Consider the following 26,436-nt stretch of genomic DNA (forward strand, 5'->3'; position numbering starts at 1 on the left):
TGCTACCAATTAACCAAAGTCATTACAACCATTATGAAGCGTTTGGAAAGCTTTAATGTTCCATACTGGAGCTTTCAATAGCACATAGGCCTACCAGACCAGGCCATCGCACTGCCTAGAGTTAGGGTTAGTTAGAGTCCTGCCTCATGCAGAAGGTTAGAATAGAACAGGCGCGTCAGTTCAACTGTCAGTTGCCAGGTAGATTAGACCAGATAGATGAGTTGTTTCCTTAATGTGACGCACAAATGATGGATCTGAAAACTGCGGAAGAAGGAAGTCCCACAGACCTGCTGCACACCCAACTGGATGTCAACTCCTTCTCCTTTTCGTCGGACAGCGAAATTAACCCAGGGTAAGTAAGTATGAAATCTTACTTCTAACAGAGGCAATGTTATTATTGACATTTTAAACGCTAAACATCGCTGCGTTCCTGCATCTACACTTTTCCCATCAACATGTAGAAGGTAATGCATGGCATGTACAATGTCACTTAAGGGCTCCAGCAGTGGGTCGTTTCAACTTTGGAGACTAACAAGGGCGTCTTTATTGGAGGAGATATCATATCACCATGTCTATATCAAAGTCATCATGCGGCAGGTGAATTGTTGTGCTGTGCGCGCGCCTCTGCGCACCGATCCATATTCCCACTTGTAACCTGAGCACGCACGTCATGCGCATGTGCACGTACAGGTCATGTGCCAGAGACCTGACGCACGTGCGACATTAGTGTGTGGGACATCATATTGTAAACAATTTGCATTGAGTTTGTGTTGTAGCCAAATACTAGGCCTGTGGTGAAATATACTGTATTTTCGATGTTGTTAAGTCTCGTAGGGTATCTTAGGGCTGAGGGTATGTCTGAGGCTGAGGAAGAAACCTTCAAGGCCGTGGAGCTGGGGAACCAGGAGGTCTCAGGGGCGTCTGAAGCCCCTCAGTGGCCTCCCTCAGAGGAGGAGGAGGGTCACCCAGAGACACAGACCCCTGAGAAGGGTCAGGGGGGTCAGGGTGAGGAGAAGGGACCTGCTCTGCCCCCCAGCGCCGGGGCCAAGGACAACCGCTGGATGTCAGCGCTGGTCGCTGGACCAGTTCAAACTCAAGAGGTTCTTTGTCTTGAGGGTAATGACTTCCTACTGTCATCCCGTGACGTTAGAATTATAAGGTTCTATCTCCATTTTTGGTCTTTTTTTTATTTTATTTTTTACATAATCTGATCCATTAGGTGTTTATTAATGCCTGTGTGGTGTATTTTTTTAAATGTTGACATTTTTTTGTTAGTAATTCATAAAATACAAAGGTTCCATCTCACAGAACATAATGGAATGTAAAAACGTTGACGCTCAATATCTCTGAACTGCCCTAAACGGAGATAGAACCTTATCATTCTAAGATCACGCATTGTCATCATGACTGAATAGCAGGCCAGAAGTATGGCCTTATGCAGTTATTGTGATTTAGTCAAATGAATCTTCTCTTCCTCTGAGATTTTTAGGATTTTAGTTTGTGTTCTGTGCTTATTGTGAATGTGTGTGTACTGTCAATGTCACAATTTAAAACTGCACTCCATCATTATTTTAAAAAGTAAGTAAGTAACATTTATTTATAGAGCACCTTTCGCAGACCAAGGGTCACAAAGTGCTTTACATAATGGAAAAAACCCACAATAAAACATAATACAAGAGCGAAAGCCACCACAGGTTAAAACAGGCAAAACAAGTGAAAATAAAAACAACAAACAGACAACAGGTGTACAACAACATCAGCATACCACAGACAGACAGGCCCTAGGGGCTATCCAAAAGCCTGTCTATACAACACAGTCTTTAGCTGCTTTTAAAAAAAAACTCAACGTTGTCACAATTTAAAACTGCACTGCATCATAATTTTAAAAGCGATCAGTAAAATAGATATCAAAATCCACCCACGTTGGAAGCTATTGTCTTTTTAAAAGAATAAATAACAAACAGTATGTTTCAGTACATTGTGGAATCAATTAAAACTCATTATTTGTAACATCTACGGTATATGAATACTGGCCAGATTAATGAAATTCAACTTTTTTGTAGTGATTCACAATGCCACAGTTATTTACTCTGCAAGCAATTATGGCTGTGCAGAGACTCCCAGAGATTAACTGCCCCCTCAATCCACATCCCCGCCCGCAGTAAATATTATGCTTAATCAGCTGCCAAGGCTGCAAGACACTCCTAAACTAACTCAATTAATCTGCCTTCTAATTTACTGACACGTCAGAGTATTGTCGGCCGCGTTTGGCACATTTACAAGTCTGTGGAGACTAGTGATGGGAGCCAAACGTCACCATGAGCTGAGGGCAGATCAGTTCCACGTCACACTGGTTTGTGTAGTGACACACTAGCATGATATCTTTGATGTTGTCGGTCAGACTGATAATGGACATATCAGAATTGTTTTAAAACATCTACAGTATTACGAGGTGAAAGCAAACAATTCGAAGAAAATCACAATAATCCATATCTGAATACTGTAATGTTTTATCCCTATAGACATTATAAGGTTCCATCTCCATTTCTGGTCAAAATTTAGTTTTTTACATAATCTGATCCATTAGGTGTTTATTAATGCCCGTGTGGTGTTATTTTTAGTTAGTAATTAATCAAATACAAAGGTTCCATCTCACAAAACATAATGGAATGTAAAAACTTTGACGCTCAATATCTCTGAACTGCCCTAAACGGAGATAGAACCTTATCATTCTAAACGGAGATAGAACCTTATCATTCTAAGATCACGATGTGTCAATTTGAACAATGCAGACTGGAGGCCATTGTCCTGTTATCCTACTACAGGGAGAAATCTCACACATGGTTTTCTCCCCAGCCTGGTACTCTGAACCAAGCCGTCGAGGACATCAAGAGCGTGGCCGTTCAGGTGGAGGACGGCACTGTCAACAGTATCTGGCTGATGGCTGAGTGAGTTGACCTTTGACCTTTTCCATCTGTCATGTGACCAGCTGCTATGATACACCGCGTCATAAATAACACTCGCATCGCATTTAGGTCAGCTTGTGGATTGTTCATTAAAAGCCATATTGGCCTACTGAGGTTTGCAGGATGAGTAACAGGATCTTGTCATATTTTATTGTATTTCTGTGTTCTTTCCTTTTTTGTTGTTTTCGGTGATCAAATGTTTCTTTATTTTCTTTTAAAACACATAATAACAAAACAAGACAACAAGGCCACATCTTGCAACCAACAACCCATACAACCACACCACAACACACAAACTACAATAGAGCTATCTAGGTATTTGGGACATACATTACAAGTCGGGACCCAAAACAAAAGAGAAAGTAAATCAGATTGTTCTTTCCTATCTGAAGTGCAACCCACAGATCTCAGTAGGCCCATGATGGATTTATAGATATGCAACATCTTTTCTTCTCTCAGTGAAATTGATTAACTTTGGATGGACTGACACTTGCATGCATCAGATCTAGTCATTCAAACCCTCTGCATGGGAATTGCTGGTTGTGCCTGAGCCGATTTGTCTGACTGTGGTTAGATTGCTAATGAATTAATCAGTTCCCTTTAGAAAAGAGAACTTTGCATTGAACTAATTCTGAATTATCTTCTCTTTGAGAAGTGATTTGCTGCTAATATTTTCTGAATCCGAACACTAAGTAGTCTAAATAACTGTCTTGATCTGAGCTTGAACAAGCTGTTAATGCAGACCTACTAAACACAGACACGTGGACCGTTTTGCCTGCAGCCATAACTGTACAAGGCCTGAGTATGAATGAGTGAGTGTCATTGAGCATGATGCTTCCCAGCACGGTCTGTATGTCTTAGGTTCACGACTGGAACCATGTGAATATAAGAGGCGGCAGCAGCCTGTTCTGTAAATAAGTACAAATACAGGAAATTATTTAACTGAAATGAACACAGAGCAAAATGAAGTGGCTGCAGGACAATTTACCGAATGCAATTGGAGCTTTCAACGCATATCACTCGGGCACAAGCTTTCAGGAAACATTTAAAAGGCCTTAGCCATGTGATAATTAATAATACATCCTCTCTCTGCAGCTTCTGTCCTACACACAACAACGTTTGTCCTGCGATGGCTTTGCAGTCTTTTTCCGTTTTGAGCAACTGCATGTTTCTTGTAACAAAATAAAGTGCCCATTAGATACAGTACTTAGTGACAGTAATACAGTAATTTCTCATAGGATGCAGTGTTGGATGGAAATGTCATCTGAGGTAACTGCTATACTACAGTTAATTAGCTCTACTTAGCTGTCTGTGGTAGTACTGTGCAGTAGAGAGGCGGGTGCTTTCAGATGCATTTTATACATCAGTTGCTTAAAGTTATTCAATGTCACAGCAATTTGGTTAATTCACGATTTATTACTTTTAAGGCCAAACTGCGTATGGTGTAGAACGTTTCTCAATATAAATACATTAATGCAACAAAGTCACACCACATTTTATTTGATCTAACGATAATGATAATATAGGCTTTACTAAAACAATAAATCAAGAAAGTGGTTGTATGTTGAGACAGTTCGTGAGCTTAGAATGAGAAGGTTCTGTCTCCGTTTAGGGCGGTTCAGAGATATTGAGCGTCAAAGTTTTTACATTACGTTATGTTTTGTGAGATGGAACCTTTGTATTTTATTAATTACCAACTCAAAAATATCAACATTTTAAAAAAATAACACCACACAGGCATTAATAAACACCTAATGGATCAGATTATGTAAAAAACTAAATTTTGACCAAAAATGGAGATAGAACCTTATAATTCTAACGTCATGAGTGTTCCATTGTGGAGCATGATGATTGTGACTCCTCCAGCAGTCTTCAGTACCAGAACAGGTGCAGCAGGAGTAGAACTGTCCCAGGCCCACATGGCTGTCTGATGGCGGTGCTAGTTTACCATATCATGGTTTACCCCCAGAAGCCTCTTCAAACACCCAGGGAACCCCGTGCTCGCTGACGCCTCCGTCACCACGGCCCTCTGCCCAGTCAGGGTTCAGTCTATCAGCCGAGTCGAAGGTAGTTCAGCTACAGCTAGGCATCCACACCTTTCTTCTGTTGCCTTGTATTGGCTGCTCAGTGAACTGTCCTCTGGGCCCTCTAGCAGCAGTCAGAGTGTCTGAACCAGGAGCCACGCAGCCACGTGAGGAAGGAGAGAGAGAGAGACACTCTGAGAGAATCTATGCCACCATGAATTAGTTGTGTTCCCGGGCGAGGGACAGAGACGCAAACAGCACGGGTCCGAACAGAGGTCCTCTTGACATCAATTAATAAGACAAAGTATTCCCTGCTGAGGTGCTGCTGGGGGGAAGCCACGTCGCAGGGAAAATGGTGGGCTGCTGTGTTCAGTTTCCCTTTAAAAGGGCTTGTCTTTGTGTCACATCATCCATTCTTCTTTAGACTGCCTCTCTCATGCCCCAGAGCTGTCCCTAATACGTGCACATCTTAGAAGCAATGGACAATTGGGTTTCAAACTCTCTCTATGATTCTGTTTTACACTCGCTAAACTTGTGTTCGGGGAGTGTGCAAACTGTATACGTTTGGGCTTTCATCCAAATTATATTCAGCATGGGCTTATGTGTTAGTAATACGTTTTGTGAACTTGTATCTTTTTTGTTGGTATAACGTTAGGGACCTAGAGATGCTTGTATACATATTGTATGAATTTTTTCCAACTGCAGTTATTGAACTTTTGAAGCTTTTACAGTATGTATGAGTGCCTAGGCTATACATGCTTTTTGTCTTAACTCAAAATCACTCTTATACAGAACCCACTTACTGTAGGGTAAACATTGACTTACTACCCAATGACAAAGGTTTGCTCACTCTTATCTTCTCTCTCTTTCTTAAGAGCTTAATCTGTATTACACTGTTTAACATCTAAGAATAAGTTAGACCTAACCCTATAAGTTAATAAGTTAACCCTAACCCCACATCAAATGATGTGTCATACATTGAAATCTGAAAATAGCTGAAGTAGATATGCTTATTTGAATGTTGGTCCACCAAATAGAACTCTAAATCAAAACAGGCAAAACAGCTACTAATAGCTAGCGCTAAAAAGGAACTTCTTGGGCAACTGTAGTTTGTGCTTCTTTATAAAGGGCTGGTATGATTTTCTGGCTGAAATGTGGACGAGAGGGAACTAGACTCAATTACTTTCAACATTATGTTTAAAACCTATGTTCTCGACTACGGAGTATGGTCCGCTGCTATAAAAACACTGTTTTTATTGCTTTGGCCCGGTCTGAATTGTTAGCGAGATGCTGCTTAAATACCATGGGGAGCTGGGTTTGCACTTCACAGATTTTTTCTTGTAGGCCTACCTGTGATGTACCTGTTATGTACCTGTGATGTGATGTGACTTATATGAGTGACTTATATGAGCGCAAATTCGACGTACAGCCAGCCGCATATCCGATTGCAGTTGAACGGTGCCGGCATAGCCTAGTACTGTAACTCTGGTCCGATCCACCTGTCTTTGTCCATCGTCGTTGTAGCTTGTAGGTAACTGAGAAACCGGAGAAATATTTTTACCCATATTTGTAATGTTATTAATGTTGAATTTCAGAATGTTTTGTGACAAATGAATTAGGCAGTTAAATGGAGCAGTGTTATATGTACAGTACTGTATGTAGGCCTGTAGATCTGTGGATTTATTAATCTAGAGTGTCACCATAAAGTAGCCACAGCAGGGGGCCGCTGAACCAAAGAATCAAAGAATGTTCATTTTCTGTTGTAAAGGATTGCTGCATTGGTTCACTTAATATATATATATATGCCATTTAGCTGATGCTTTTATCCAAAGCGACTTAGGCTACTTTGCAATGAGTGCATACATTTCAGTATATATGGTCCCAGCGGGAATCAAACCCACGACCTAAGCGTTGTTAGCGCCACGCTCTACCGACTGAGCTACAGAGGACACTTCACACTTAATGATCAGACCAACCGGATTGAAACATGTTTACAGTTTGTTGTTTGTATGTTACGGGCCATAGTGAGCTTGTTGAAAAGTGAGATGTTTGTTTTTTGTTTTTTGCCTGCTGAAAGAGTGGGAAATGTGGGGGGGTGGCTGTGGCGCAGGAGGTAGAGTCGGCGTCTAATGATCGCAAGGTTGGCAGATTGGCGGTTCGAGCCCCACATGTCGAAGTGTCCTTGGGCAAGACACTGAACCCCAAATTGCTCCCAGTGAGCGGGCCGGCACCTTGCATGGTAGCTTGCCGCCATTGGTGTGTGAATGTGTGTGTGAATGTGTGAATGAGAGGCCGTTGTAAAGCACTTTGGATAAAGGCGCTATATAAGTGCAGTCCATTTACCATTTACAAAATGTTGTTAGATGTTGTTAGATGTTGTTAGATGTTGTTAGATGTTGGTCGCTCTCACAGCCTCTCTCTCTGTCCCTTCCTCAGGGTGGATCACTGGAACAACGAGAAGGAGCGCGTGGTCCTCATCACAGACAACACCCTCCTCGTCTGCAAGTACGACTTTGTGATGTTCATCTGTGAGCAGGTCCAGAGGATCCCACTCAACTTTGTGGACCGCGTCTCCCACGGCAACTTCAGCTTCCCACAGCGCTCCCTCCTCACGTGAGTCCTCCCTCCAACACTACTCCTCTCCTCCTCCTCTCCTCCCTCCAACACCCCTCCTCTCCTCCTCCTCTCCTCCTGTAGGAATTGCACTCTTCGTGACGTTAGAATTATAAGGTTCTATCTCCATTTTGGTCAAAATTGAGTTTATTACAAAATCTGATCCATTAGGTGTTTATTAATGCCTGTGTGGTGTTATTTTTTAAATGTTTACATTTTTGAGTTAGTAATTAATAAAAATACTAAAGTTACATCTCACAAAACATAATGGAATGTAAAAACGTTGATGCTCAATATATCTGAACTGCCCTAAACGGAGATCATTCTAAGCTCACGAGTCTCCTCCTCTGCTCCTGTAGGAACTGCACTCTTGTAAAGTCAAATGTCTTGCAGTTGCCAAAGCACTGAGTTTATTATCCAATCAAATAGTAGTGTACAGTACACAGAGCATGCCGGGGATACGCCTGCTCAACTCACTAGCATCTGGAGCCTCTATGCAGGCTTGTTGCTGCTAGATTGTTGCTGCTAGATTGTTTCCTAGATTGTTTCCTGGAAGCATCAGCCGGGGTGGCTGTGGCGCAGGAGGTAGAGCTGCCGTCTAATGATCGCAAGGTTGGCAGATCTCTGAAAAATGTAGCCTATGCTCTCACTGCAATGTAAGTGGCTTTGGATAAAAACACCAGCAAAATGTCATATTATATGATGTATTAGATATACTCTATCACTGCATATACAGAGACAACACCATGAGAAAATGTCACTGTTCATTTGTGTTGGGGGAAGTAGTTTATTTGTGTTGGGGGGAGTAGTTTATGGAAATTCACCACCAATGCCACCTCCGTTTTGCATAAAGTATGTCATGACAAACAGTCTAGCTTATGTTTGGCAGAAGAAGTTCAGTAGATTGAAGAGCAACCAAGTGATCTCTGATGGTAGCTGGAAAAAAAATGTCATTGCAGAAAGAGAGGAGAGCACTTAAATATATATATATATATATATCTCTGTATATGTGCCATTTAGCTGAGGCTTTTATCCATACACTGCAGTGTAGTCAGTGGCGATACACATACAGTCAGTGGCGGACTCAGGCTGTTTGAAGGGCAGGGGGGGCGAAAAGAAAAAAAGGGCACCTAGTGCACAACATGGGACCCCATCAGTGCACATGGTCAAGTTTAGACCATTGGAAGGGCAGCCAATAGGGCACATCCTCTCATTTTGCCACTCAAAAGGGCACTTAAGTGCGACGTTTTTCAACTGTGAGGGCACATGGTCAAGTTTAGACCATTGGAGGGGCACCAATAGGGCACGTCCTCTCATTTTCGCCACTCAAAAGGGCATTTTTGCCACTCAAAAGGGCACTTAAGAAGTTTTTCAACCGTGGGGGCACCAGGAGGGACGGTCGCCCCCCCTGCCCCCCCCCCCCTGAGTCCGCCAGTGCATACAGTGTATTCAGTACCACCTTGAATCGAACCCACAACCTAAGCGTTGTTAGTGCCAGGCTACACAGTGGAACAAAGGCTACAAAGTGAAAAAGTAACAAAATGTGCACTTGTTTAGATAATAGTCAGACGTATTTTCCATGGTCAATTCAAGGCAACCAAATTCATTTTCTAATGTTTAATTTCTACAATTGGGGAGCTCACAGTACAGTATGGTCATGAACTGGGGTCTAGTGACAGGATAAGAGTGAAGTTCAATATCGTTTGATATAATTTAAATATCATTGTGTGCCTGTGTACACTGTAAGGTAGCAGGGTGTCCTTGAAAAGCCTTTTCATAACTTTATCCCAACCCTCGAGGAGCTGTTGATTGCATTCTCTCTCTAGTCTCTGGTATTGTCTTAGACTCGTTTTTTTACACCCACTTAAAAAGTCGTTTTCTTTGAGAGGCATATATTAATGTATTCATAAGAGTGCTATGAATCATTTACCTGGAAAGTATTAACAGTGGGTTGGATGTAGTAGCTATCACAATGAAATTAGCCAGAGGTGATGGCGGCCAAAAAAACATTATTTTGGGGGGCTAGAGGGAGGCTGCCAGTGTGGGTATACGGTTTGGTGAGAGAGAGAGAGGGACGTGTGGAAAGGTTTTCTGGTACAGGGAGGGAGGCCAGTGCTGTCACTTGAAGAGCGTCGTAGCTGTGCTCTAGTGTAACTGATTAGTGGCAGAAATTAATGTAGTCCTTTCATCCAAACCTTTTAAAGCTGGCTCAGGGGGCACCAAACCAAGTAAAACTAATTTGATTAATAAAACGCAATGTAGCATGAAGCGCTCGGAAAGGGGGCGGCCCGTATTGGTGGCCTTATCTCCAGTGTGCGAATTAAATCACGGTGTGCGGGGGGCGAATTTGCGAAACCCAGGATGGTAGGGGGTGGCAGGGCTATACCGCTACCTGATTGGTTGGCGAAGCACTCCCTCATTGCCCCCTCATTGGCTGGCAATAACGCTACCTGATTGGTTGGCGAAGCACTCCCTCATTGCCCCCTCATAACTGTAAAAGTGCATTTTGCATAATAGGTCCCCTTTAAAATTTGAGTGGGGCATGTAACACCCTATGATGTAATAATTTCCTGATAATGTAATAACACCTGATAATGTAATAAAATGTCCACTTAACTCCATCGAAAATGTAATAAAACCCAATAATGTAATAATTGACCAATAATGTAATAAAATAACCTGACTGATATTGTAATAACATTTTTACTGATAATGTAATACTTGACAGATAATGTAATACTATGTTCATTTTCAATCCAGAGTTCTACATTTATTTATTTTTTTAATCTAAGACTGTTGTATACACTGGATTTAAGAATCTAGAATCTACACTAGTCTGAATACTTTCCGCACCCACTGTACATATGCATTCATTCATTCAACACCTACATACACACTTACATGACACCTGACACAAACATAGGCCTACATATCCCCTCATAAATTGTTATTATATCACTTTCATCATCTTCCTCTGCACATATGCAAGTCTGTCATTTAACCCAGTAGTCATTCTGTTATTTCAAATCCAGTGTAAATAAGATTCTTAGATTCTTAAATCCAGTGTATACAACAGTCTTAGATTCTTAAAAAACAAAATGTGCCCACATGCTGGCTCACTGAAATGGCTGGAACAGACATACACCCACTAAATAAACCGTCTGGACCATAGTTCATTTGATCAGTTACACCTGTATTTGGACTGTAAAATGGCTGTTGATATGGGTAGAGGCTAGATCCGATCAACACAACGGACACCTAACCCTAACCATTCGATACCTGTGCCTAAACTTAACCGTCCAAACTAAGCCTAACCTCAAGATGCTCCGGTATCCCCAAGTCATCCTGCTTTCCACAAATATGACACCACTTAATGTTCATGGCTGCCTCGATCTTTTCCCTCTCTCGCTCGTCTTTTCCCTCGCTCACTTCTCCTTCAGTAGTCTACCTTAATTGATACAAAATGTAAAATGTTAGACATGTTAGAAGGGTGGGGAACAATGAGACTGTTACACTTAGAATGTGTTTTTGAGATTAGATTGCAAGTGGACAGCGAGAAACATTGCTGTTTAAACTTGTAATATGCGTCTCCAAAAAAGTGTTCCACTGACCACCTCTGTCCACGTGTGTCCAGATGTCATTGACAGTTCAGCCAAGTTCCTCAGCGTAGATAACAATATATATATATTAGATAGAAAGGATAACGTACACACGACTGCTCGCATCGGTTAACATTCCGGAAAGAGGAAGATTTATTTGGCGCTCTAACATTTATAGACATGAACGTAGCGTGAGTATGCAAATGAGATCAACAGTCCACGTCAACAACGTGAACGTGACATGTTTCTTTATGACTTCTAACACTGTAGCTGATCGGCTTGAATATAATCTAAGAGAGTTCAAGTTTAAACAACTCCTAAAGTTCTGAAATGTTCCTGAAATGTACTGCTCCTTTGATACTGTATTTCCCCTGTGTGGTTGCTTATGCAGTAATATGGTTTGTGATAGCTGGTTAATATCAGAATAAAACGTGCAGACTGCAGAATGAGTGTTTCTGGTTTATTTTATGAAGCTGTGTATTTTTACACTGTGTTGCCCAGTCAATAAACATGTTTCCTTATGACTTCTAACTTCTCTGGGCGTGCTTTTCAACCCGTTCACACGCCGCATGCTAGCGTTTACGTTAGCCCAAGCTATAGCTTATAGCAAGGAGTCTGGCTTTAGATGGTAGACTCGCCAGCAATGAGGGGGCAATGAGGGAGTGCTTCGCCAACCAATCAGGTAGCGTTATTGCCAGCCAATGAGGGGGCAATGAGGGAGTGCTTCGCCAACCAATCAGGTAGCGGTATAGCCCTGCCACCCCCTACCATCCTGGGTTTCGCAAATTCGCGTGCGGGGGAGCCCAGGGATTAAAGAAAAAAAAATAATAATCTCCTGACGGAAAAAAAAATTCAGGCCAAATCGGGGCCGGTGGCTTTCCGTGCGCAAAGCGCGCGTGCGATTTTACGTTCTACGTTCTAATGCTTTGACTTTTCTTTCGAAAAATGTGAACACATTGTCGAAAATCAATGACACATCGCTAGTCAACTAACACGGCTTGTTTTGTGAGCCTGCTAACAATGTAAAGTAGTGTTCTAGTTAACTAGGTAACAATGTAAAGTAGTGTTCTAGTTAACTAGGTAACAATGTAAAGTAGTGTTCTAGTTAACTAGGTAACAATGTAAAGTAGTGTTCTAGTTAACTAGGTAACAATGTAAAGTAGTGTTCTAGTTAACGGTAGCAGTCCAATCCATTTCGCTGCAGTATTTTGGCTTGACTAGCGAGTTTGTGTTGTGATTCTCAACAACGTAGTTTCACCCTTTTCCATAGTTTTTCATAATAAATGTGTGGACTGACGATGTATCGCAGCCTAACTTATTCTAATAATTATTTAACAACCTGCTATCTAGCAAGAGAAACATCATGTCACTCTCCAAAGGTCTAAAGAGGAAAGTTGACGGTGGAAACAGGGCATTTAAAGAGGAATGGACAGCGAGCTATACGTTCATCCTACCTGGTTTCATCAATGCAAAGCCGTTGTGAGAGACTCACATCTTCCGTGCTCACAATGAATGTTCCCTTCCACCTATACATGCGAGTCGTCCTTTTCGTCAATGAATGTGATAAAGACGCGCGAGAGGAAACGATTGGTGCATAAAAACCTTGAGAACTGCCGGATTAAAGTGACGTCCATAATAATAATAAATAATAATAATACATGAGACGTATAGCGCTTTTCTAGACACTCAAAGACGTCCATATCACCAGATAGCCAACAAATAGTGACCGATGGGAGATGCCAGTTTTCTCATTAAGTGAGATTTAATAGCCTAATATTATTTTTTCTATTTTTAATGAATGGCTCATTGTAATTATTATCCCTAGTAATGTAGCGTGTTTGCTCTGTCATTAAATGTTTTTCAGGAGCATATAGGCTAAGCGGATTCAGCTTCTTTTTCTTTTTTTTGCGCCGATTTAGTTGTCAATGTTTTTCATAAAATTAAACTGCATTTGCTTTGTTACTGTTCACATGTGTGGTGCAGTCACATTCACATAGCCTATAAGTAAACATTAAGTTTGAATTATTTACTGAGCTGGCGTTACTTTTTTCAAACCACACACCGCATGTCGGCTATTTCAGCACCACGCATTGTCCACCTACTTCTCACTATGAGGGGTTCAGCGTCAGTGCACCCCGATCTGTTACTGTCGCATAGTTGTAGCCAATAAAGGCCTATATGTAGGCTATATAGGCTATTATATATCATTTATATACCTAATACCAACATCAAAATAGATTGTATGCCTCTACAAATCATATTACACCAGGTAAAATCCATCACAACTTGGAATAAATCCATCGCAATTTTGAATATTTTAGAGCTCCCCCAAAATTTCACAAACCATGTTTCCAGGGGAGCTCATGTCACCACTAGGGGAGCTATAGCTCCCCGAGCTCCCCCTTATTTCGCACCCTGCTTATCTCTCTGCATTACATTCAATTATAAATAAAACGCCAATGAAAACCAACCCTGGAGTCCCGCCGCAGCCTGCTTCAAACAAGAACACCACCAATCTCCTTCTCTGTTTCCCTATCTTTGTCTTTCTGTCTTTCTATCTCTCTCTGTGTCTCTCTCTCTGTCTCTCTCTCTGTCTCTATCTCTCTCTGTCTCTCTCTCTGTCTCTGTCTCTATCTCTGTCTCTCTCTCTCTCTCTCTCTCTCTCTGTCTCTCTCTCTCTGTCTCTCTCTCTCTCTGTCTCTCTGTCTCTCTGTCTCAATTTCAATTTCAATTTCAAAGGGCTTTATTTGCATGGGAAACATACATTTACATTGCCAAAGCATGTGAAGTGTGAAGATAAAAAACAAAAACAAAAAGAATGTAATGTACATACTAGAATAAATAAATAGAGTACATACTAGATTACAAATAGATTACATACTAGAATAAAAAAATGAAATAAAACTTATTTCAATTCTTATGGTGGTTTTAGCCCATTTGATTGCCCTTTTCTATCACAGCAGCTAACAAATCTTGCTGCTGTGTTTGCACATTGCTGTACCTCACCCAGCAGATATGGTAGCCTTTCGAAATTGGTCAAGTCCTCAAAGTCTCCCTGGATGTTGGTGATCAGTGGGAAGTATGTGTCCCTGATGTCCTTGTACAGCTGGCAGGTAGTTAAGAAGTGCAGCTCTGTTTCCACCTGGTTTTGTGTGCAGTGGGTGCACAGTCTGTCTGGTCTGGGGAGCCAGGTCTGCCTGTGGCAGCCTTTCTCGATGGCCAGGTTGTGTTCACTGAGTCTGTACATAGTCAAAGATTTCCTTAGCTTTGGGTCTGTCACAGTACTCAGGTATTCTGCCACTGTGTATTTTCTGTTTAGGGCCAAATAGCATTCCAATTTGCTCTGGTTGATTCTTGCCAATGTGTCAGGTAGTTTTCTTTTTGTTTTCTTATAATTTGGTTTAGTCTAATAGGTGGCTCTGCTTGTGACTGTGAGAGTCCCAGAACTAGCTGGCTGAGGGGTCATCTCCCTAGAGTCTCTCTGTGGGTAAGGGCTTTGTTGTGGAGCGTGTCAGGGTGACTTTCTTTTAGGTGGTTGTAAAATGTAAACGCTCTCTTTTGAATTTTTGTAATTAGTGGGTATCGTCCTAATTCTGCTCTGCATGCGTTATTTGGTGTTTTGCGTTGGATACGAAGAATGGATTTGCAGAACTCTGCATGCAGAGACTCAATTTGGTGTTTGTCCCATTTTGCAAAATCTTGGTTGGCAGGTGGACCCCAGACCTCGCAACCATAGAGGGAAATGGGTTCTATAACGGAGTCCAATAATTTGAGCCAGATTTGAATAGGGATGTCTAACTTGATGTTCCTTTTGATGGCGTAAAAAGCCCTCCTTGCCTTATCTCTCAGGTCGTTCACAGCTTTGTTGAAGCTACCTGTGGTGCTGATGTTTAGGCCGAGGTAGGTAGGGCAATTGTATCTAGGAAGAATTTGAATTTGTGGTGCTGGAGGCTGGATCTTTTTTGGAAAATCATAATTTTCGTCTTAGTGAGATTCACTGTCAAGGCCCAGGTCTGGGAGAATTGGTATAGAAGGTCGAGGTGCTGTTGTAGCCCTTCTTTGGTTGGGGACAGCAGCACCAGGTCATCAGCAAACAGTAGACATTTGACTTCTGTGTCTACTAGGGGGATGCCAGGTGCTGCAGACTGCTCTAATGTTTTTGCCAAACTGTTGATATAGATGTTGAAGAGGGTTGGACTCAAGCTGCATCCCTGTCTAACCCCCCGGCTTTGGGAAAAGAAGTCTGTGTGGTTTTTGCCAATCTTAACAGCACACTTGTTGTTAGTGTACATTGACTTTATGATGTCGTAGGTTTTTCCTCCAACACCATTTTCCAACAGTGTGAATAGCAGACCTTTGTGCCAAATTGAATCAAAGGCTTTTTTGAAATCTACGAAGCAGGCGAATAGTTTGCTTTTGTTTTTGTTTATTTGGTTGTCAATTAGGGTGCTGAGGGTGAATATATGGTCTGTTGTACGATACTTTGGTAAAAAACCAATTTGGGATTTGCTTAGGACAGTGGTTCTCAAAGTGTGGGGCGCGCCCCCGAAAGGGGGCGCAATAGCAATACTGGTGGGGCGCGAGAGACTGGGGAGGTCAACAATTAACACTCAGGTGAACTCTTTGACTTGTTCTAGTTGTAGCTTCATAATCTTCGTAATGGAGTCATTTCTGACAGGGACAGCGAAAACAAAAACGGAAAATGCGAGGTGAGGAGAGGCCATTGTGCGTGCTATGTCTCAGAACATTAGCAGCAGACAGCCTGAAGCCAAACAAGTTAAAAAGGCACCTTGAGACAACACACCCCAATGATGCAAAGAAGCCACTGGCCTTCTTTAAAAGAAAACTTACAGAGTACAGAAAGCAAGAAACTCATATGACAAAAGCGGCATCCGTAAGTACCAAAGCGCAAATAGCGTCATTCAAGGTTGCATACAGAATTGCGAAGTGCAAGAAACCGCACACCATAGCTGAGGAGCTCATACTCCCAGCTGCACTGGATATGGTGTCAACTTTGATTGATGAGACAACCGCTGCAAAATTGAAGACCATTCCCCTGTCCAACGACACCATTGCAAGACGCATAGGTGAGATGTCAGAGGACCTTGACGAACAACTCGCAGAGAAACTACACAAACGTTTTGCATTGCAAGTTGATGAGGCTACTGACAGTAATAAGGACTGCTTGTTTATTTCTTATGTCCGCTATGTAGATTCGGAGTCAATGAATGAAGACTTGCTGTTTTGCAAGCATGTTACAGAAAGCTGGAGGTGTGGGGCAGGCGCCTTGATGAAGGAAATACTGAACCTTTTCAGAACCTGACCACGTTTGTAGAAAGCAGTGATTGTGATGCCACCACAGTGATCCCCTGCCTGAAGCAACACATCTCTTCCCTGGGAGCATTGTTCCAGAAATACTTCCCACACAACACTGCTGAGTATGACTGGGTGGTGGATCCATTCAATGCAGCAGGTTGGTAGGCAATTTTGATGACTAAATATAACTGTGAATATTTTGTGCTGTAGGCCTATATTTTATTAATGTTGTATGTATGTTACTAACTAACTACCTGGAATGGATTGTTGTAAAATTGAATCGTGTTGTGTTTAATATGCAATTAATTACAAATAAGGTATCTCTATCCGTAGCACCTGCTGATTTCAGCTCTGCTGAAGAGGACCAACTCATCGAGCTGACCTCTGAGTCAACCCTGAGGCTGAGGTTCAATGGTCAGACACTGAGTGAATTCTGGCTTGGTGTGGAGAAGGAGTATCCACTCATAGGGCAGAGGGCTGTCGGCATCCTTCTTCCCTTCGCCACATCCTATCTCTGTGAGGCTGGCTTTTCAGCTGTTGCTTCACTGAAAACAAAGTACAGATCTAGGCTCAACATTGAGCAGGACTTGAGAGTGGCAGTGTCAGGCCTGCTACCCCGTTTTGAAAAGATCTGCAGTGCCAAACAGGCTCATTGCAGCCACTAATGCTGTAATGTTATGATGTTCTTGATTGTTAGTGTTCATTTTCTTGAGAATTGTAATTGAAAAATATTGTTATTGTGTTGATTTATTATATTGTGTTATTTGTATTTTTAGTTTTTTTTGTTGGGAGACAGTGTTATGTGGTTCAGTTCAATAAATGTAAAATTGCCCCATGTTGTGACAGTTTTTTGGGGGTGAGGTGGGGCTCACACATTTTTTGTCCTCCCAAGGGGGGCTTGACATAAAAAGTTTGAGAACCACTGGCTTAGGACATTGTTTACAGTGAGGTAATGTAGGAGTCTGTGGTTGATGATCAGTTTTACACGGCCATCATAGAGTCCATCCTCACCCACTCCATCATCACCTGGTTCCCTGCTGCAACGACCAAGGACAAGGCCAAGTTGCAGCGGGTGTTACGTTCAGCAGAGAGGGTGATCGGCTGTCCCTTGCCCTCCCTCAACTCCTTGCATGACACCAGGGCTCTGAGGAGGGCAAGAAAGATCATGGCCGACCCCTTCCACCCCGGCCACGGCCTCCTCACCCTGCTTCCCTCTGGAAGAAGGTTGCGGCTGCCTAAGGCACTGAAGGCCCGCCACAGGCTCAGTTTCTTCCCCTCAGCCGCCAGGCTGATAAATGACTCTGGCTTCCCCCCCCGCCCCCAAGTCTGCCCAGGACTGAATATGCACTGGACTCACTGTAAAAACTCTGCACTGCACTTTATATATGTTGCACTATCCAATGCACTGTTGTCTGTCCTGTGTTGTCCATGTTTTTTGCATTTGTTTTTGTATACACGTGAAAAAAGTATAAACGCACTTACTGTAATGCCGAAGCAAATTCCTATATGTGTATGCATAATGGCAATAAACGTTATCTGAATCTGAATCTGAATCTGAATCATACAGAGGATTTTCCCAAGGTTGCTGTTGACACAGATCCCACGGTAGTTATTTGGATCAGATTTATCTCCACTTTTGTGGAGTGGCGTTATCAATCCTTGGTTCCAAATATTGGGGAAGATCCCAGAGCTAAGGACAATGTTGAAGAGTTTTAATATAGCCAATTGGAATTTGACGTCTGTGAATTTTAGCATTTCATTTAGGATGCCATCGACACCACAGGCCTTCTTAGTTTCGAGTGAATTTATTTTGTCCTGTACTTCCTTTAGTGTAATTGGAGAGTCTAGCGGGTTCTGGTAGTCTTTTATGGCTGACTCTAAACGTTGTAGTTTATCTTGTATGTGTCTTTGCTGTTTATTTTTCTCTATTGGACCAAAGAGATTGGAGAAGTGATTTACCCATATATCTCCATTTTGGATGGGTAGATCCTCATGTTTTTGTTTATTTAGAGTGTTCCATTTTTCCCAGAATTTGTTTGTTTTTAGAGTGTAGCTGGTTTCTAACATGATGGTCCCTTTTTTTCTTTAATGTATTTTTATACAGTTTTAATGTTTCACCATAGTGAAGACGTGTGCTCTGGTTGTCTGGGTCTCTATGTTTCTGGTTTGATAGGTTCCTTAGTTCCTTTCTGAGGTTTTGACACTCGTTGTCGAACCATTTGTCATTGTTGTTATTTCTGGGGGTTTTTCTATTTGAGGCCTTTAGGTCAGATAAGGAGGCTGAAAGGTCAAATATATTACCGGTATTAAGGTTTTCTACTGCCTTGTTTACACCTTCACTGTTGTATTGAAAGGTTTTTTTCAGGAACTGGTCTAATAGTGATTGAACTTGTTGTCTAATAGCGTTTTGATATGTTTCAACACTACCTTCCTTCCATTTGTAGTATTTTTTAATAGTGTGTAGTTTGGTAGGTTTTACTACTTCATGATTGGGTGTTGAACTGTTCAGGTAGACTGTGGTTTTGCTGTGGTCTGACAGGGGTGTTAATGGGCTGATTGTGAACGCTCTGAGAGACACCAGGCTAAGGTCAGTGATGAAGTAATCTACTGTACTGTTACCCAGAGATGAGCTGTAGGTGTACCTACCATAGGAGTCTCCTCGAAGCCTACCGTTGACTATGTACAGTCCCAGTGAACGAAAGAGCTGTAGGAGTTGTGACCCATGTTTGTTTGTTGCCTTGTCGTAGCTGTGTCTGGGGGGGCATATTGGGGAGGGGATGTTACCACCTCCTGGTAGGTGTTTGTCACCCTGTGTGCTGAGAGTGTCAGGTTCTCGTCCTGTCCTGGCGTTGAGGTCTCCACAGACTACAATGTGACCACATGACTGGAAATTGTTAATTTCCTCCTCTAGGATGGGACATGTAATCTTTAAAATATGGGGATTCAATTGGGGGGATGTATGTAGCACACAGGAGGATATTTTTCTCGGTTGAGTTAAGTTCCTTATTTATTTCTAGCCATATGTAGAAAGCTCCTGTTTTGATTGGCGTGATGGAGTGAGAGAGTTCTAATTTGTGCCATATTAGGATACCTCCCGAGTCTCGTCCCTGTCTGATCCCAGGTAGCTTGGTGGATGGTACTACCAGCTCTCTATAGTTGGCGGGACAGCCAGTGGGACCATCTCCTCTATACCATGTCTCCTGTAGGATAATTATGTCTGTGTTTGAAATTTCTTTCGTGAAGTCTGGGTTTCTGCTCTTAATGCCAAAGGCAGTCGACCTCAGACCTTGAATGTTCCAGGATGATATTGTTAAAGATTTGTATTCCATGTTGTTTTTGTTCTAATGGTTTTAGTCCCGGACCATGACTGCGTAGAGCTCACTGAGCATCTGGTGTATGCTCAGGTCGTAGGGTGGGGCTCTGCTAGGTGTAGGTTTTGGGCTTCCTCTGTTCACAGCCTGCGCATATGTGTGGTATGGGGATGGCAGGGGCGGGGTGGGCCTGGCCTGGGGTGCAGCAGGGTGTCTATTTGGTGCAGCCGGGAGACCTCTGGGTGTAGCAGGCTGTCCTCTAGATGTAGCAGGGTGTCCTCTAGATGTAGCAGGGTGTCCTCTAGATGTAGCAGGGTGTCCTCTAGATGTAGCAGGGTGTCCTCTAGATGCAGCAGGGTGTCCTCTAGATGCAGCAGAGTGTCCTCTAGATGCAGCAGGGTGTCCTCTAGATGTAGCAGGGTGTCCTCTAGATGCAGCAGGGTGTCCTCTAGATGCAGCAGGGTGTCCTCTAGATGCAGCAGGGTGTCCTCTAGATGCAGCAGGGTGTCCTCTAGATGTAGCAGGGTGTCCTCTAGATCAGTGTTTCTCAACCCTCTCCTCGGGGCGCCCCAGCCGCTCCACATATTTGATCTGATCCACCACCAGCACACCTGATTCAACTAATCAAGTACAAACCATAATTGCTTTGTACTTGATTAGTGGAATCAGGTGAGCTGGTGGTGGAACAGATCAAATATGTGGTGCGGCTGGGGCGCCCCGAGGAGAGGGTTGAGAAACACTGCTCTAGATGCACCAGGGTGTTCTCTGGATGCAGCAGTCTGTCCTCTGGATGCAGCAGGGTGTCCTCCGGATGCAGCAGGGTGTCCTCTAGATGCAGCAGGGTGTTCTCTGGATGCAGCAGGTCGTCTAGATGCAGCAGGGTGTCCTCTAGATGCAGCAGGGTGTCCTCTGGATGCAGCAGGGTGTTCTCTGGATGCAGCAGTCTGTCCTCTGGATGCAGCAGGGTGTCCTCCGGATGCAGCAGGGTGTCCTCTAGATGCAGCAGGGTGTTCTCTGGATGCAGCAGGTCGTCTAGATGATGGTCTGTGTGAGGTGGTGGTCTGATGGTCTCTGTTGCTCCTGTAGGATGTGTTCGGTCTGCGGTCTAGTGCGACGTCCTTCAGGGTCTTTGCAAAAATGGGGACTGTTGCCTTGAAGATGTGCACTTGGTCATATAGACTGTACTCGTCCAGGGTGGGGTGGGCCGCCAAGTATACATTTTGCTTCATTGCACACTCTCTGGATATTTCAGCGTTTATGTTTTTGATGAAGGCTGGGTGGAAGTCCCACCTGGGTAGCAGGGTAAAGATGACTACCTTCGCGTGAGGGAATGTGGAGGAGGCCTTGGTTATCACTCCCTTGATGGACTTGGCCACCTCTTCTCCCTGCTTCCTCAGGTCGTTTGTGCCAGTGTGAATGATGATGTGGCTGGGGGACCCCAGGTGCTCCTCTGTCAGCAGCTCCATTGCATGACTGGTATTCTGACACTTTAGTTTTAGAACTCTGTGTTTTGGGAAGAGTTTTTGCTCTTCCACATATCTCCCGTTTGAGTCTATGAGGAGTATAATTTGGGGATTTTGAGGTTCGGTAATGGGGTCTGATTGAGAAGGGGGCGCTTGAATTTGTGGCTCTTGGTTTGGAGGTGGTCCTGGTTGGCTGGTGTTGTCATCTTGATCCTGTTGTTCTGCTGGGTCCTGTGAGGGGATGGATGGCTCTTTCACAGTTTGTTCGCTGGTCAGCATTCTCACTTCCTCTTTGAGCTTTCGCACCTCTTCTTTGAGTCTGGTTGAGGAGTTGTTCTTGTTTTGGACTGTTGTCTGCCCAGGTTGGAGTGTGTTGAGTGTGTTGAGTGTGTGTTCCATCTCCACTTGCTTTATCTCCAACAGTGTGAATCTGTCTCTAAACTCAGAGAGCGAATAGGACTCTTTGGTGGGAGGATGACTCTTTATTTGGGGTGTTTTTGTGATGTTATCAGCTGGAGGTAGGATGTCCAGCTGGCCTGTGGTGAGGGTGGGGGTGGTGGGGGTATCGTCACCAGAGTGGATTGTCTTCTCCTGTGCTCTCTCTTTGATTCTGGGAAAGTCTTCCCTCAAAATGGTTCAGATTGCCCTGGATCATCACTGTTCCTTTTTTGTATACATTTATAATTGTTTGTTCATCCTCTGAATTTATTCTAAGTCTCCATACACAACTAAAACCTTCTTTTATGACAGAGGAGTAGTGGTCTATTATGGCAGCGTGCCACGCCTGGGGATTGTTGGTGTGGAAAATGAGGTTTGATTTGTTTCCATTTTTCATACAGTCAACAAATAATGTCTCTGGACTGCTCACCAGGAGCTCCTCTTTGTATTTCTTCCTTGCAGATTCATTTGCAGATTCATCTGTAATTCTTGCTGGAAACTCTACTTTGATGGCTTCTGTGTGGAGGTGTGTAGAGTCCAGGGAAGGATTAGAGGAATTTGCACATGTGGAGAGGGTGTGGAGCTCTGGAATATGAAGTTTTGCTTCCATTGTTGATGTACAAGTAAGGCTTTCACACTGTTCCTCTTCACACCTCAGGGTTATTGAGGTTGCAGGCTGTCCTTTAGTATCCAGGTTATAAAGCAGTACTCACTCTGGTTCACTGTTTTCCAGGTGTCAGTGTAGCTTCCCCAGTTTGTAAACAATCTTTGGGTAAGTCTAATATAGATATAGTATTATAAGCTCATCTTCACATTTGAAAAATGCTTCTTGTTTTTTTTGCTCTCTCTGTCTCTCTCTCTCTCTCTCTCTGTCTCTCTCCGTCTCTCTCTCTCTCTCTCTCTCTCTCTCTCTCTCTCCCTCTCTCTCTCTCTGTCTCTCTCCGTCTCTCTCTACTCTCCTTCTCACTTTCTCCTTCTTTGAATCTTTCTTATCCACTTCTTCTTTGAGACAATAAGTAGTACTGAGCTTTCAATGCAAGGAGTGAGTGTGAACATCCTCCGGAAGTTAAGTAACTATTTTAAACATGTCTTTTTAGTACATGGTCATCAAGTTAAAAAAAATAATTCTGTCATAGTTATGCCATGGCCACCTGGTGTCAGTGTCCAGCCTTGCAAAAAATAATAATCAGAAAATCAGATTAGATGTAGCCTAGCAATGTGCCCTGGCAGATGATATTCTCTCTAGTTAATGTCTTTCCTCTGACTATAATGAACGTGATGACATTTTCAATATAGTACACAGTACGTGAGCTTAACATTCTACGGTTCTGTCTCCGTTTAGGGCAGTTCAGAGATATTGAGCATCAAAGTTTTTACATTCCATTATGTTTTGTGAGATGGAACCTTTGTATTTTATTAATTACTAACTCAGAATGCCTGTGTTAGAAATAACACCACACAGGCATTAATAAACACCTAATGGATCAGATTATGTAAAAAACTCAATTTTGACCTTATAATTCTAACGTCAAGAGTAGCCCTGCTGTGCTGCGCTGTGCTGTGCTGTGCTGTGCTGTGCTGTGCTGTGCCGTGCAGGACCAGCTGAGGACCATTGGCTCCCCTTAGTGTTTGACTAGCACACTTACATCTCCACTGTTGCATATGACCGTGGAATAATAATACATATGGATGATGATTATGTAATTCCCAAGCTTGGTTGTCTCAGTGTGGAAAAGCCTCACAGTGAGATTCAGATGGCAGCAGGGTCATTAACATGAGGTCCCCTCCCTCTCCCCCTCAGTAAAGCAGCTTTGCTTATTAGCCATTTATACAGCAGGTTCACACAGGACAGCGACCTCTCCAATGTGGATGTTTTAGATGGAGCATTCTGAGATGTGTTTGATACGCTCACATACAGACGTCTTTGTTCAGATTACACAAATGTGACAGCAGCTAGTGAAATTGCCAACCAATCAAAATGTTATAAAAAATGAAGCACCGACTCCATTGCATTGCAATATCTTGGCTTGACTAGGGAGTGTGTCGTTGATTTTCAACAACGTTGAAATGTATTTACATTTTACAGAATAAAAGTTTGAATGGTATGTTGGTTGGTGACTTGTTCCGGGTTTCACCACCTTCTCATGACGTTAGAATTATAAGGTTCTATCTCCATTTTTGTCAAAATTTAGTTTTTTACATAATCTGATCCATTAGGTGTTTATTAACGCCTGTGTGGTGTTATTTTTTAAATGTTTACATTTTTGAGTTAGTAATTAATAAAATACAAAGGTTCCATCTCACAAAACATAATGGAATGTAAAAACTCCTTCTCTTCCTCTTCTTCTATCTGTCCATCCCCCTTAACTCACTACCCATCCTTCAGCATGTCTATTTACCTTGGGCAATTCTACCTTCTCTTCTCCTCCCCCTCCCCCTCTTTTACCCCCCCCCCTCCCTCTTCTTTTCAATGCCTCCAAACTTCTCTCTTAGACTATTAAATTCCAAATTCAATTAAAATGTTATGTTATGAACTAGGTACAGTGTTGTAACGATTTGCAAATGGTAGAAGTATGAATGACGGATTAGGGAGCTAAATGTTTACTTTAGGACCTAAAGCAGCTATCAGTGATTTTATGGCTAATACAAAGGAAGGGGGTGGAGGGAGGGAGGGAGGGGGTGGAGGGAGGGAGGGAGGGAGGGGGTGGAGGGATGTGTTGGGACATGTACTCAGACCCCCTTTCAAGGCCAGTGATAATGGTGCTAGTGAAGGTGCCAGGCAGTCTCCTGGATATCTGAGCCAACACTTCTAGCCAATCAGAGGACAGAGATCAGGGGGGGCTGATTAACTGGCCTGAACAGTTCAAAAGGTCGTCACTGGGCAGAGGAGCCGAGCCGGAGCCAGACAGCAGAGGAGGAGGAGGAGGAGGAGAGGAGGAGGAGGAGGAGGAGAGGAGGAGTGACATATCGATGAGTAGCTTATCTTTGTCCACGGAATTATATAGAGCAGCGATTTAACCCTGTCCTCCACTACTCTCTCCCTCTCTGCCTCTCCTACTAAATATTGACAATACGACCTTAACTCATTTAGTGTCGAAGGTGAATAAAGTCAGGCCAGATTGTCACAGTAGAGTGCCACGGGTGACTTTATTCACCAAAAATGCATCAATTATGATGCCACATTTTGTAGCCAATCGAAGTATTGTTGCTAGGTAGATACCACATAAAACACATGGCACTGTAAATCAGAATCTGAATGTATATTTGCACATACAGGAAATTGACTTGGTGAGGTTGGTGCATATGACGTAAAAAAAAAAAAAATACATCAGCAAAAATAATTTGAAGAGACAACGGCTGTGGCTCAGGAGGTAGAGCCAGCGTCTAATGATCGCAAGTTCGGCGGTTTGATTCCCGGCTGGACACGTGTCGAGGTGTCCTTGGGCAAGACACTGAACCCCAAATTGCTCCCAGTGAGCGGGCCGGCACCTTGCATGGTAGCAGTAAAGTGCAGTACATTTACATCCTTCTCTTAATTATCCGCCCTCTTTCTCTCTGCTCCCCCCCCCTCCAGTCGGACAGTGATGGCTACCTATCGGGAGTTGGATCATTTTCGCCGTGGCAACAAGGCGGCAAGAGCGCCTGCCCGTCGAACACCCTCACGCAGCGAGATCTAGCCATGGCTGCAAAGCCTTCTGGGGGATGTTCCTGAGTATGAAAGGTTGTGTGTGAGGTGTTAAGGCTATACTCATGTGAAAACACACATTGTTCAAGCACGTCTTTTCCTTAAAATAGTTCATTTCTTTCCCCTCTTCCAATTCTGAGGATGTGAGTTTATGAAAAATAAAGAGTAGTTATGGCTCTCACATTCTTGTCCCTGTCCTTTATTGCTTTTAGCAGCAGCCCAACCACTGATATACAGTGGCTTCGGAAAGTATTCTGACCTGCTTCACGTTTTCTGTTATAGACTAGAGTATATCCAAATGACGTTGGATTTAGAAGACAAACGCCACCAAGAAGGAGGGAACCAGGTGTGCTCTATGGATCACATTTCTATCTGCAAAGCTTGTTCTAAGTTAGTCTTCTATATCCAATCTCGTTTGGATACTCTAGTCTATAGAATGATGTAGAAGCCGCACACTCCAGTACCAGATGCAGAAGTGTCGATTTTAATTGGCAAAGGCTACGGCCAAAACCGTTGTCAATTAAAATATTTTGCATCTGGAACTTGTGTGGCGGCTTCTACTTCATTCAATAGTATTCTGCTCCGTCACCAGCACCTCACCTAAGTTTTCTGCGGTGTGTGTTCTCTTCTTTTTCAATTATACTCTAGTCTATAACAGAAAACGTGAAGGGGGTCAGAATACTTTCCGAAGCCACTGTACATCAGTGGTTGGGCTGCTGTGTTGCTACAAAAGTAATAAAGGAGAGAGGACAAGAATATATGAACGCCACAAAGACCCTTATTTTTCATACACACATCCTCACAACACATTGGACTCAGCTGCACTCAGGCTAATTGAGTCTTAATTGGACCGACATTGGAATGTGAGGCATGTTTGGTGATCAATAATTTCAAAACACACAGGATATTAAGATATTATTATTATTCAGACATGAACATACAATTTAAAAGTTTAAAATGTTTGCATTATGGTTTTTGGTTTGGTAGTCATTGGGAAAAGTCTGTTATCCCCATAATAAAA

General features: G+C 43.0%; 1 protein-coding gene across 1 annotated transcript; it reads left to right on the plus strand.

Annotated features, from left to right (window-relative positions):
- Positions 1-854: 854 nt before the first annotated feature.
- LOC308160890 (tumor protein p63-regulated gene 1-like protein) lies at positions 855-7,607 on the plus strand (the record flags this gene model as incomplete). Its single annotated transcript, XM_080534823.1, has 4 exons — positions 855-1,005; positions 1,037-1,116; positions 2,857-2,948; positions 7,427-7,607. The coding sequence occupies 4 exons, from the start codon at positions 855-857 to the stop codon at positions 7,605-7,607; spliced, it is 504 nt and encodes a 167-aa protein (XP_080390949.1).
- Positions 7,608-26,436: the final 18,829 nt, after the last annotated feature.

Source organism: Nansenia antarctica, assembly GCF_963989245.1.
Source record: "Nansenia antarctica genome assembly, chromosome: 6".
In the NCBI taxonomy this organism is placed as follows: Eukaryota; Metazoa; Chordata; class Actinopteri; order Argentiniformes; family Microstomatidae; genus Nansenia; species Nansenia antarctica.